The sequence below is a fragment of the Prunus avium genome, chromosome 6, assembly GCF_965620075.1.
Source record: "Prunus avium chromosome 6, drPruAviu1.hap1.1, whole genome shotgun sequence".
Taxonomy (NCBI): Eukaryota; Viridiplantae; Streptophyta; class Magnoliopsida; order Rosales; family Rosaceae; genus Prunus; species Prunus avium.
The window spans coordinates 26,378,697-26,392,305 of NC_142289.1; the positions used below are offsets into that span (position 1 = coordinate 26,378,697).

The 13,609-nt window shown below is 37.8% G+C and overlaps 1 protein-coding gene across 1 annotated transcript; it reads left to right on the plus strand.

Moving 5' to 3' along the window:
- The first annotated feature begins 8,149 nt into the window (after nucleotides 1-8,149).
- Nucleotides 8,150-13,429, plus strand: LOC110760032 (uncharacterized). Its single transcript, XM_088255794.1, has 4 exons — nucleotides 8,150-9,478; nucleotides 9,538-10,003; nucleotides 12,167-12,297; nucleotides 12,424-13,429. Exons 1-4 carry the CDS (start codon nucleotides 8,150-8,152, stop codon nucleotides 13,405-13,407), a joined length of 2,910 nt encoding a protein of 969 aa, XP_088111920.1. The 3' UTR covers nucleotides 13,408-13,429.
- Nucleotides 13,430-13,609: the final 180 nt, after the last annotated feature.

Genomic DNA, 13,609 nt, shown 5'->3' on the forward strand with positions numbered 1-13,609 from the left:
AACCTACACAGCTCGGATCAGGCAGCATTCTTCATGAAAGTTGTTCCAATGGGTGTGTACTATAACATATCCAAAATTCAGCCCCATTGGATAAATATGGAGTCTGTTACCTAGCAAACACAGAGCCATGCTCAGGATGGATTTTATCAGCGCGCAAAATGAGTTAGCAATTTGTTTTGGCCTTAACTTCCTCCTCCGACCTTGGATTGGCCCAAATGACATATGGCTGGAAAGAAGACATTCTGAACTTCAATTTCGAGTGCTTAAAGTCCTAATTTGATTAAGAGAAGCCCAAGTTGTAAGCCCTTGAAGTTGCTGGTTATGCTGACCTCAGCATGTGCTGGTTGGATGCTTGGTCATGGTGAGCTAGGTATGAGCTATCATTTCTGGTTGGAAGCTTGGTCATGGTGACATGAAGATGAGCTAGGGCTGCTGGTGGGATCTATTGGTGAAGTGCATCAACCAATTCAGATTTTATAATGCAAGTGTTGTATGCATTAGTGAAGTGCATCAACCAATTCATCTTTTATAATGCAAGTGTTGTATGCATTAGCCATATTGAATTCAGATTTGTCACTCCCCTCTCCCTATAAATACCACATCCATTCCACATTCAAGACACAACAAATCCTGAGATTCACAACCCCCACAATTCACTCCAACCATCCTCAAACACTCTCAAAATCCCAAACACTCCAACAATCACCAAAACAACTCCAGCAAACCTCTCTTCCATTTCCCTACGAATTTCATCTTCCTTAGCCATCACCACTCACTCAAACTCATCCCAAATCACCTCCATATCCTTCATACATCTTTCTAGAAGTGGGGAAGCTCTTGGAGAAGCATTAGAAGTGGAGAAGCACTTGGAGAAGCCTTGGACACCACAAGAACTTCAGAAAAAGGGTTTTTCTACTCTTATTGTATTCATTATGTTTTCTCATTTCTGTTCAAGTCTCTTTTCCATTATGAGTAGCTAAATCCATAACTAGGGCTTCGATGTAACCTAACATGAATATTCTGGGTTTATAAGTTTGGAGTTTCAAGTTTGATTCATGATTCATGTTCTTATTCATTATGCTTATAAGTTAACATGCTTGTTTGAATGATTGATCACCATTAGAACTTGTTTGTTAACTATCTTGGTTTGAATTAAGAGTATACACCATGCTTTAATTCGAATTGAACTATGAATAGGAAGAGTATGTATGGACATTCGACAACAGGGATTAGATACATACTTGGTTGTTTAAAATGTTCTTCTATGCTTAATGGGTTCCTAATGCTTAATTTTAGGTTAGACAACAAATGATCAAATTAGGGAATTAGGAACACAAGGTTAGGACCAAACACCATGGCCTAATCATACTTTAGCTAGAATCAATCTTTGAATCTGAATTAGACTTGTTACTTGAATCTTTATAACCCAGAATTGAATTGTTATGGTGATTCGAATGCCCTAGTCTCAAAATCTGTTTTCCAACTCTTAAAATCACTCTTTGTTACATTTGTTTACTTGTTTTTGTTTGCAATTTCATTTTGCTTCTTTTGTTCAACAATCACAACCACTCTTGTTTTAAATTCTGTTTTAGACATAACCTCCTACTTTCTTGAATTTGGTAATCTAAGTACATAACTAGTTTTAACTTCTCAGTCTTCGTGGGTACGACCTCGTACTTGTCTTGCTATTCTACTAATTGCCCCGTACAATTGCGAGTTAACATAATATTAACAACAATACCTGTATATGGGATTTTGGGCTTGAAGAAGTGTAGTTTCACTCTCTATCATTAACACCATGGACGGCGTTGTTAGTCTAGAAATTGTCGAGTCTTGCACACACAATACCATACTTGTATGCATCGCAATAATTCAACTACGTGTATGCATCACATTAACACTACGGACAATATGGTTGGTCTAGATTTTGGGAACATATTTCTGCAATGGAAGGATCAATGAGGTTCACTTCTCTTTTCTCATTCCAAAGATATCATGCAAATACAATGAGGCTCAAGTGTTCTTTATAGAGAATAGACCTTCCATTGCATATTTAGGTGATATATAACTATTGCATCATGGATATTGTAGATTAATAAACTTTGAAATGATATAAATAGGATATATTAGTGTCAACAAGTCATGCTTACTATGTGCTAACAACTTGAGTTGTATATGCTTCATTTTGAATCTTGCTGAATATTATTTCCATACCAAATTCTGAAATTTTGGGAGTCATATGTCCATTTAGCAAAATGTTCCTAGGTTTTAGGTCACGAGGAATCTTTCTAAGTCTAGAATCTCGATTGAGATAAAAGACCCCTCTTGCAATCCCTTCAATAATCGCGAAGTGTTTCCTCCAATCTAGTAGTGACTGATTGGATGGATCGAAAAAAAAGAAATCGAAACTTTTGTTTGGCTTGTATTCATAAAGCAACATCTTTTCTTCTCCTTGAATGCAGTAGCCCAATAGTCTAACAAGTAGGGGTGGGCACGGTACGGGATGACACGGGATGGAGGTCATCCCGGTGTCAATCCCGAATAGGAGAATCGGGACGGTATGACACGGGATGAGGGATTTTCAAAACACGTTCAAACCATACCGGCCCAAACCGGGACCGGTATGATTCGGTATCAAAACTGATACCGTTCACTTTAGGCTAAAATTTGATTATTTTTTTTCTTCAGTTTTTGCAGCGGCCAAATAACTTCAGTTTTTGCAATAGCTGCCAAATCATGCAAATGGTGACTCCTATGAACCCAGTGGAAAAAGAAAAAGAAGTCAAAAGCAGTACCGGTGTCTTCCAGTGTGCATCATAAAAGGCTTATCACTTGAATTTTCTAGTGTGCATCATAAAGGGCTTATCACTTGATGTAATTCGCAAGACAGCATACATAGAAATATCTAAATTAAAAAGAGACCATCAGCAAAAGGGGAAAAATAATTTCATACCCAGGGTTTGCTGGAGTCCACGAACCATTGGAATGTATCTAGCAGATAAAGATGGGGTGCTATGCTGGAAGACACTAGGAATTTCCAGCAAACTTGTGTAAACAGGAGCATGATCAGAGCCTTCAAGTTTAATACTCTGCCCTCCCTTCCACCTGTGGGTAGGGAAAGAGGTCAAAGAACAGAGAGATGGAGCAGACGGAGAGAGAAGAAAGAAAAGAAGAAGAGAGGAAGAAGGAAAAAGAATAAAGAAAGAGAGAGAGAGAGAGAGAGAGAGAGAGAGAGGAAAAAAGAATTAAAAAAGAGAGGGAGGAGAATAAAAAGGAGAAAGACGAGAAGAAAGAGAGGTTGACTAAATCTGAAATGTTGGAAATAATATTTTAATATTTAATATTTAATATTAATTAGTTACTGTACGGTACAATATGGCACCAAGCGGGATCACAAATCTGATACCGGTGTCGTGCCAAACAGTAACGGGATGACACGGTTTCATCCCGTTTAAGCATCAACACCAAACGGTTTGGCACGAGTTTGACACGGAATGGCACGGTTTCGGGACAGTATCGGTATTCCGGTTTTGATGCCCACCCCTACTAACAAGATTCCTATGTTATAACTTAGCAATCATATAAATCTCTTTCTTAAACTCCTCCAAGCCTTGGTCAGTCATTCTCAAAAGTATTTTTACAACTACTTCTAGTAGCCCTACAAGGTTACCTTTGTGGATATACCATACCCCTGTTCTCAAGCTTATTTTCTTCTGAAAAGTTGTTTGTAGCAGAGGCAACATAATTGAAATTGAACAATGGTAAATCGAATAAATTTACTGGATTCCATTTTGCAAAAAGGTTAACTGATCATGAAACATCTGTTGAGAATTCTTTACTCTTGTGGGTTTGGGTCGAGATAGGTCGGGGTCTATGAGGCTTTTTACATTTTTTCAGCCCGATCAAGGTTTCAAATGGCTTCGCTCGGGCCGGCCCAGGCCTTTTTTGTCTTCTCCTTCTAAGTATTATCTAACTTTTCGTTACAAATTTTTAGACAACATTAAAAAATTTTACTTCATTCATAACATGTGTAAAACAAAATTGCATGTACCATAAAATTTAGGCTTGAAGATTTGCATTTTCACTCTCCAATATTAACACCACGGACGACATGGTTGGTGTAGAAATTGCAGAGTCTTACACACACAATACTCTACTTGTATACATCGCAATAATTCAACTACTTGTATGCATCGCATTAACACCAGGGATGACATGGTTGGTCTAGATTTTGGGAACATGTTTCTGCAATTGAAGGATCAATGAGATCCACTTCTCTTTTCTCATTCCAAAGATATCATGTAAATCAAATGAGGCTCAAGTGTTCTGATGAGCGTAAGCGAGTATTCCTCCGACCACTCACAATCTCTAGCAACTCTACCGCAAAGATGTAGACTGCGTTTATAGAGAATAGACCTTCCATTGCATATTTAGGTGACATATAACTATTGCATTATGGACATTGTAGATTAATAAACTTTGAAATTATATAAATAGGTTATATTAGTGTCAACAAGTCATGCTTACTATATGCCAACAACTCAGGTTGTATATGCTTCGTTTTGACTCTTGCTAAATATTATTTCCATACCAAATTCTGAAATTTTGGGAGTCATATGTCCATTTAGCAAAATTTTGTTAGGTTTTAGGTCACGAGGAATCTTTCTAAGTCTAGAATCTCGATTGAGATAAAGGACCCCTCTTGCAATCCCTTTTATAATCTCGAAGTGTTTCCTCCAATCTAGTAGTGATTGCTTGGATGGATCGAAAAGAAAGAAATCGAAACTTTTGTTTGGCTTGTATTCATAAAGCAATATCTTTTCTTCTCCTTGAATGCAGTAGCCCAACATTCTAACAAGATTCCTATATTGTAACTTAGCAATAAGACTAATCTCATTCTTAAACTCCTCCAAGCCTTGATCAGTCCCTCTCGAAAGTATTTTTACAGCCACTTCTTGTAGCCCTAGAAGTTTACCTTGTAGATATATTATACCCCCATTTCCAAGCTTATTTTCTTCTGAAAAGTTGTTTGTAGCAGAGGCAACACAATTGAAATTGAATAATGGTAAATCGGATAAATTTATTGGAGTTAACTTATCCTGAGACATCTGTTGAGAATTCTTTACTCTTATGGGTTCGGGTTGGGATCGCTCGGGCCTACTGGGTTTTTTTTCATTTTTTTGGCATGACCAAGGTTTCAAATGACTTGGCCCGGGCCTTTTTTGTCTTTTCCTTCTAAGTCTTTTCTAACTTTTCGTTACATATTTTTAGACAACATTAAAAATATTTACTTAATTCATAACATGTGTAAAACAAAATCGCATGTATAAAAAAATTTAGGCTTGTAGATTTGCATTTTCACTCTCCAACATTAATACCACGAACGATATGGTTGGTGTAGAAATTGCAGAGTCTTACACTAACAATACTCTATTTGTATGCATCGCAATAATTCAACTACTTGTATGCATCGCATTAACACCATGAACGACATTGTTGGTCAATATTTTGGGAACATGTTTCTGTAATGGAAGGATCAATGAGGTCCACTTCTCTTTTCTCATTCCAAAGATATCATACAAATCCAATGAGGCTCAAGTGTTCTGATGAGCGTAAGCTAGTATTCCTCCGACCACTCACAATCTTTAGCAGCTCTACTGCAAAGCTGTAGACTGCCTTTATAGAGAATAGAACTTCCATTGCATATTTAGGTGACATATAACTATTGCATCATGGATATTGTAGATTAATAAACTTTGAAATGATATAAATAGGTTATTTTAGTGTCAACAAGTCATGCTTACTATGTGCCAACAGTTCAGGTTGTATATGCTTCATTTTGACTCTTGCTGAATATTATTTCCATACCAAATTCTGAAATTTTGGGAGTCATATGTCCATTTAGCAAAATGTTGCTAGATTTTAGGTCACGAGGAATCTTTATAAGTCTAGAATCTCGGTTGAGATAAAGGACCCTTCTTGCAATCCCTTCAATAATCTCAAAGTGTTTCCTCCAATCTAGTAGTGATTCCTTGGATGGATAAAAAAAAAAAAAAAAATCGAAACTTGTTTTTGGCTTGTATTTATAAAGCAACATCTTTTCTTCTCCTTGAATGCAATAGCCCAATAGTCTAACAACATTTCTATGTCGTAACTTATCAATAAGATTAATCTCATTCTTAAACTCCTCCAAGCCTTGGCCAGTCCTTCTCAAAAGTATTTTTACAGCTACTTCTTGTAGCCCTAGAAGGTTACCTTTGTGGATATACCATATCCCCATTCCCAAGCTTATTTTCTTCTAAAAAGTTATTTGTAGCAGATGCAATGATGGGTATATTTTATATTATATATTTAACCCTAATCTTGGTATATTTTGGTTAATATTTTGGAAGAATTTTGATACTTTGAATTATATTTCCAATATAGGAATTTCGACTTCCTCTGGAGCAAAGCATAATCAAATGGACGAATTTTGGAGTAATTCCAGTTGGAGGACATTCGTGAGTCACTTAGCTTGATCGTATCAAACTTTCAGACTTTTCTACCAAGCGGTTATTTTCTGGCAATAAAATAAAGGAGCAATGCGAGATGCTGGAATAGTGACGTTTTGGGCTTTTATTGCATTTTTGGAGCCCAAGATGACTTCGGATGGGTTCGTAGCCTTCTGGAGAAGTGTTCAGAACGTTTTTATCTTTAAAACAAGCTATCTTGGGCAGGATTTGAAGGAGATTTGAGGCCCAAACGTGGCTGGGCATATTATGGACAGATTCTCCTAGTCCAATTTGGATTTTAGGTCATGTCATTATTTTATTTTATTTAGTTTCCTTGTGATGATAGAAAAGCTGGTTGTGGGCAGCTCATTTGTGGGAGTATTTAAGTTCTGTTTCAGAGAATTTTTAGGATCTCTCTTTTGGCTTTTGGAACGCGACTTGGCTTTTGGAACGCGACTTTTGCTAGGATTTTTGAAGAACTTCTACTTCAAGGTGTTTTTATTCTTATTCATGGGAATGATATTTTCTTGGGTTTTAGTTATGATTATGCATAACTAACTCTCTTTGCTAGGGTGAAGCCTTGAACCTTAGCATGAATATGTGATTTTTATTTAATTGCTTATGATTGATTGCATGCATACTTTGAATTGTTAATCACTGTTTTAAACTATCTAATTGTCTTAATGCTTGATCACCATTAGGATCTTTAGAAAAGTAATTGGATGCAATTTTGGTCGGAAGGTTCCCTGGAATTGATGCTGGCTTCTTGTGGTTAATAATTGTAATTTCACTTAAGATGAACACCACGTCTTAAGGGTTGCATGGTTTTTCAAAGGGTTTTCACAAAACTTAATGAGTCTTTCATGTTCATATTTGATCCGAACGTCCGGACGGGTTGCATGTTAGATATATGTTCTGTGTTGGAGGTTCCAAGTAGAATATAAATTAGGAAAACCTAACTTTCAAAGTGACATGTGCAGATCATAAGTAATTGGTAAAAATTCATAGGATTGCTAGGTGATGGTGGAACCCTAGTGCTTTTATTAATTGGTTTTTAAAACTTGTTTTTCTTCAACTTACCAACCTTTCAATTTCTTTTATTGTTAATTTAATCTTTTCTAATTCATAAATTTCAAGTCTTGATAAAATCTATCTTAATTATTAACTAAGAATTGGTTTAATTACAAATTAGTCAAACAATCTTTGGGGACAACGACCTTGCATGAGCATTTATACTACAACTACCTTGTATTCTTGCAAGTATTTTCAGTGATTTTAACCCTCTTTGCGCAGGTACTAAAAATCATATCAAGAAATTGGCGCCGCTGCCGGGGATTCTTTCAATTAATTTGTTTTTATCATATTCTTAGTTAATTCTTGTTTAAACTTTTTCTTATTTTTATTTTTCGTCCAAAAAGAAAAAAATTTAAATAAATAAAAAAAAAGTTTTAATTTCAATTTTCGTTTTTTTTTCAAATTGCTGAAATCTTTGCATGGTCAGCACCAGATCACAACCTACACAGTTTGTTCCGTTTGACCCAGAGCCTGAAAGGATATTAAGAAAACAGCATAGAGAACAGTTTCTAGCATCTGATTCTTCATTACAAGACACATTTTTGCAGAATTTGTTTGCTGATTCTATGGACAGCAAGGTTGAAATGGCATTAGCACTACCTGTAGCAGGCAGACCACTCAGAGAGTCGTTGGCTGCCCGTGCCAATGATGTCCCTAATTGCATTGTGTATCCTACACAAGAAGATGGTGATTCGTTCGAGATTAGGCACCATATGCTTGAAATTCTACCTACTTTTCGTGGGTTGCCTAATGAAGATGCGAACATACATATTGCAAAATTCATTGTGGGTTGCAAAAACATTTTGATTAAGGGTTTTTCTGCTGAAGCTATTAAGTTACGTCTTTTCCCATTCACTTTGAACGATAAGGCCAAAACTTGGTTATTCACTCTACTAGCAAATAGCATCACTACTTGGCAACACTTACATACAAAATTTCTGAACAAGTATTATCCAGCATCCAAGACCTTGAATTACAAGCGGGAAATCATGACATTCACTCAGAAGCCTAATGAAGAATTTCATGAAGTGTGGGAAAGATATACAGAGATGTACGTTAAGTGTCCGCATGCTAATATTGATGCTGATACACAGATGAATATTTTTTTTGATGGGCTCAATCCTACATCAAAAAGTCATGTGAACGCATCTGCTAGGGGTTCATTGTCAAATAAATCAGCAAGAGAGGCTTTTGAATTATTTGAGATGATGGCCACAGAATCTCAGCAATGGGCAGTAGAACATTCACAGAATAGGGGAATCTTTGAGTTATCAGTAGGTTCGCCTAACTTGTCTGCACAAATGGCACAAATGGAGAAGAAAATGGATGCAAAATTTGACACTATTTTGCAACAGATAGCAAATTCCACACAGCAACAGCCACCTGCAGCAATAGTTTGCAGCATTTGCAGCATGACAACACACGATATATTTGGATGCCCGCATAGAGAATGCTACCCAGAACTTGTTGAGCAACATGTTAATATGATGAACAGCTATCAAAGGCCTAGGAATGATGCATATGCAACTCAGTACAATCCAGGATGGAGGGATCACCCTAATTTCAAATGGAGTGACAATCAGAATAATGCAAAACCGTTCCAACAAGCACAAAGACCTTTTGTACCATCCAAACCGACTGTGGATGATCAGCTTGCTAAATTAGCAGCAACAACTCAATCATTCATAGAGGGCAGCAACCAAAGATTCCAAAATGTTGAAGCATCAATTAAAAGTTTAGAGCAACAATTTGGACAGCTAGCTGCACATATTTCAGACAGAGAAAAGGGCAAATTTCCTAGTCAAACAGTGCCTAATCCAAGAGGACGTGAAGATTGCAATGTTGTTCGGACTTTACGATGTGGAAAAAGCTATGACAATCGTGATAATAGCAGTGAAAAGGAACAGACAACAGTGGAGGATCATGCAGAAAAATTTGCAGCAGCAGAACCTGCCAAAATTGCAGAAAACAGAATCTGGCAGATCCTGAAACTGCCCCAAAACAGGTTTTGCAGCGTGTTTATGACCCCCCACTGCCCTATCCTGAACGTCTAATTCCTAAGACAAGAGATCAGCAACTCAAGGACTTTATGCAGACATTATCCAAGGTTCAAATCAACATTCCATTGCTGGATGCGATCAAGAAAATTCCATCTTATGCCAAATTTTTAAAAGAAGTTTGCAATAGCAAAAAGAAGCTTGCAGATTTTGAAAAAGTTGTTCTTACAGAACAATGCAGTGCAGTTTTACAGCACAAATTGCCACCCAAAAAGAAAGACCCAGGGAGTTTTACAATTTCTTGCACTATTGGAAATTCTAATTTTAAACGTGCATTAATTAATTTAGGTGCTAGCATTAATTTAATGCCTTATTCTGTTTTTCAGCGATTGGGGCACGGAGATTTAAAGCCTACATCAATTATACTTCAACTAGCTGACCGCTCAATCACTTATCCAAGAGGTGTTATTGAAGATCTACTTATTAAGGTTGATGACCTTTACCTACCAGCAGACTTTGTGGTTTTAGACATGGACGAAGACCTTCAAACACCTATTATTTTGGGGAGACCATTTATGGCAACAGCTAGGACTCTAATTGATGTGGAAGATGGGACATTGACCTTACGAGTTCAAGACCAATCTATGGTGTTTAATTTGTTTGAGGCTGAAAAACGTCCTAATGAACAGCAAGAGTGTTTGCGGATTGATGTGGTAGACAGTATGATTCAAGACAGTTTTTATGCCAGTTCATATACAGATCAGTTGTTGCGTGTTTTACAAGGGGAACTTGGGACAGATTATGAAGATGATGAAGTTTTTGAGTACATTCACGCATTGGACAGTTTACCCAAATTGCCGCCAAGGTTCCGAAATGTTTACGAGAGCTTAGGGGAGCCTAAACAGCCCCTTAAACCCTCCAGACAGCAGCCACCGAAATTGGAGCTGAAGCCTTTACCTGAACATCTAAAATATGCACATTTAGGAGCTGCAGAGACACTGCCAGTTATTATTACAGCAGATTTAACTCCCACTGAGGAAGATAAATTGCTTCGTGTGTTGAGAAAGTATCAAGATGCATTGGGATGGACAATTGCAGATATCAAGGGTATTAGCCCAGCAGTATGTATGCACAGAATTTTAATGGAAGACGACGTGAAGCCAACAGTTTTTGCTCAACGTCGCCTTAACCCAATTATGAAAGTGGTGGTCAGAACAGAGGTTATGAAACTACTTGATGTAGGCATGATTTATCCAATTTCTGACAGTAAATGGGTTAGCCCTACACAAGTTGTGCCTAAGCGGACCGGTATTACAGTGGTGAAAAATGATAATAACGAGTTAGTTCCTACACGCTTGACTACAAGTTGGAGAATGTGTGTAGACTACCGGAAGCTTAACGCAGGGACAAGAAAAGACCATTTTCCATTGCCTTTCATTGACCAGATGTTGGAAAGGTTGGCTGGGCGTGCGTTTTATTGTTTTCTTGATGGGTATTCTGGGTATAATCAGATTCCAATTACACCAGAGGATCAAGAGAAAACCACTTTCACTTGTCCATTTGGTACTTATGCTTATCGGAGGATGCCATTTGGGTTATGTAATGCACCCGCCACATTTCAACGGTGCATGATGAGCATATTTTCAGGTTTGGTTGAAAAGATTGTTGAGGTATTCATGGATGATTTCTCAGTTTTTGGGGATAGTTTTGATCTTTGTCTACACAATTTATCTCAAGTTCTTGAACGATGCCAAGAATCAAACTCAGTATTAAATTGGGAGAAGTGTCATTTCATGGTTAATCAAGGCATTGTTTTGGGACATCTAGTTTCAAATAAAGGAATTGAAGTTGACAAGGCAAAGATTGATGTTATTGCAAAGTTGCCGCCCCCTACATCCGTAAAAGGTGTGAGGTCTTTCTTAGGACATGCCGGTTTTTATCGTCGGTTCATCAAGGATTTCTCCAAACTTAGCCGACCTTTGTGCAATTTATTGGCTAAGGACACACCATTTCATTTTGATGGGGCCTGTTTAGAAGCGTTCAACAAGTTGAAAGCACTCCTTACTTCAGCACCCATCATTGCTGCACCGGATTGGGATTTACCATTCGAACTAATGTGTGATGCATCAGATTATGCTGTAGGGGCAGTTTTAGGGCAGCGGACAGATAACCTTCCCCATGTCATTTACTATGCAAGTCGTACTCTCAATGATGCACAGCTTAACTACGCAACTACAGAGAAGGAATTGTTAGCAGTTGTGTTCGCATTAGAGAAGTTTCGCTCTTATTTGGTTGGGGCTAAGGTGATTGTTTATACCGATCATGCTGCTTTAAAATACTTGCTGTCTAAGAAGGATGCTAAGCCTAGGTTGCTTCATTGGGTTCTTTTACTTCAAGAATTTGACTTAGAAATAAAAGACAAGAAGGGCAGTGAGAATGTTGTGGCTGACCATTTATCTAGATTAATTATTCCAGCACCTATGGAGGCAGATTTTCTACCATTGAGTGAAAGTTTCCCAGATGAACAGCTATTTGCTATCCAAATTGACACACCTTGGTTTGCAGATATTGTCAATTATTTGGCTAAGGGTGTGGTGCATCCAGATTTTTCTTACCAGCAGAAAAATAAGTTTTTATCTGATGTAAAGCATTATTTTTGGGATGAACCCTACTTATACAAGTATTGTCCAGATCAGATTATTCGCAGGTGTATTCCAGAGGCTGAAAAGGGCAGTGTCTTAAAGTTTGCTCATCATTATGCATGTGGCGGCCATTTTGGGCAGAAACGGACAGCAGAGAAAATCCTACAGAGTGGGTTGTTTTGGCCAACACTTTTTAAAGATTCACAGAATTGGTGCAAGGCTTGTGATAGGTGTCAAAGGGTCGGCAACCAGTCCAGAAGGAATGAGATGCCCCAGCAAAGTATCTTGATTGTTGAACTATTTGATGTTTGGGGTATTGATTTCATGGGACCATTCCCATCTTCTTACGGAAATCAATACATTTTAGTGGCTGTGGAATATATTTCAAAGTGGGTCGAGGCCATTGCAGCACCAACTAATCAAGGATCAGTGGTCCTGAAGTTCCTCCAAGGGGTTATATTTCCACGTTTTGGGATTCCACGCGTTATTCTTAGCGATGGGGGGAAGCATTTTATTAATAAACCATTTGCTAATCTACTGGCAAAATATGGGATTAATCATCGTGTGGCTACACCTTATCACCCACAGACATCTGGTCAAGTTGAAGTTTCAAACAGAGAAATCAAGCGTATTTTGGAGAAAACAGTAGGTTCTACACGCAAGGATTGGAGTTTAAAATTAAATGATGCTTTGTGGGCGTACAGGACAGCTTATAAGACTCCTATTGGGATGTCACCATTTCGACTTGTTTATGGGAAAGCTTGTCATCTACCTATGGAACTGGAGCATAAAGTTTACTGGGCCATTAAAGAGCTAAATTTTGCATATGACTCGGCTGGGGAAAAGCGGAAATTGCAGCTGAATGAGCTAGAGGAAATTCGTCAAGGTGCTTATGACAGTTCTCGCATCTACAAGGAAAGAACTAAGGCATTTCATGACAGTCAAATTTTACGGAAGGAATTTCAGCCAGGGCAAAAGGTTCTGTTATTCAGTTCAAGGCTCAAGTTATTTCCAGGGAAATTAAAATCTCGCTGGACTGGACCCTACCTGGTGACTCAAGTTTTTGCTCATGGGGCAGTTGAAATAACTAATGAGGCTAAAGGAAACACATTCAAGGTGAATGGTCACAGGCTGAAATACTACGTGGAGACACCTTTTGACACTGCAAACGAGTCTTTGACTCTGAAGGAACCAGAGATTTGACCACCGGGCTTCTGCAATGTCTAGCTACAGATTTAAAATAAAGCGCTTATTGGGAGGCAACCCAATTTTTCTAACCTCTCTCCTTCCTTTATTTTCTTTTATTTTCTTTTCTTTTTCTAAACTCTTTACTATTTGGTTCAATGCAGGACAACAATCAGCAGCACAGAAACAAATATACACAGATAATCCTACACTGGAATCA

Coding starts and splice junctions, on each gene's coding strand:
- LOC110760032 (XM_088255794.1), top strand. CDS start 8,150: ATGGCATTAGCACTACCTGTAGCAGGCAGACCACTCAGAGAGTCGTTG. Junction 9,479..9,537: donor GTGAAAAGGAACAGACAACA/GTGGAGGATCAT, acceptor TGCAGAAAACAG/AATCTGGCAGATCCTGAAAC. Junction 10,004..12,166: donor TATACTTCAACTAGCTGACC/GCTCAATCACTT, acceptor TGGTGCATCCAG/ATTTTTCTTACCAGCAGAAA.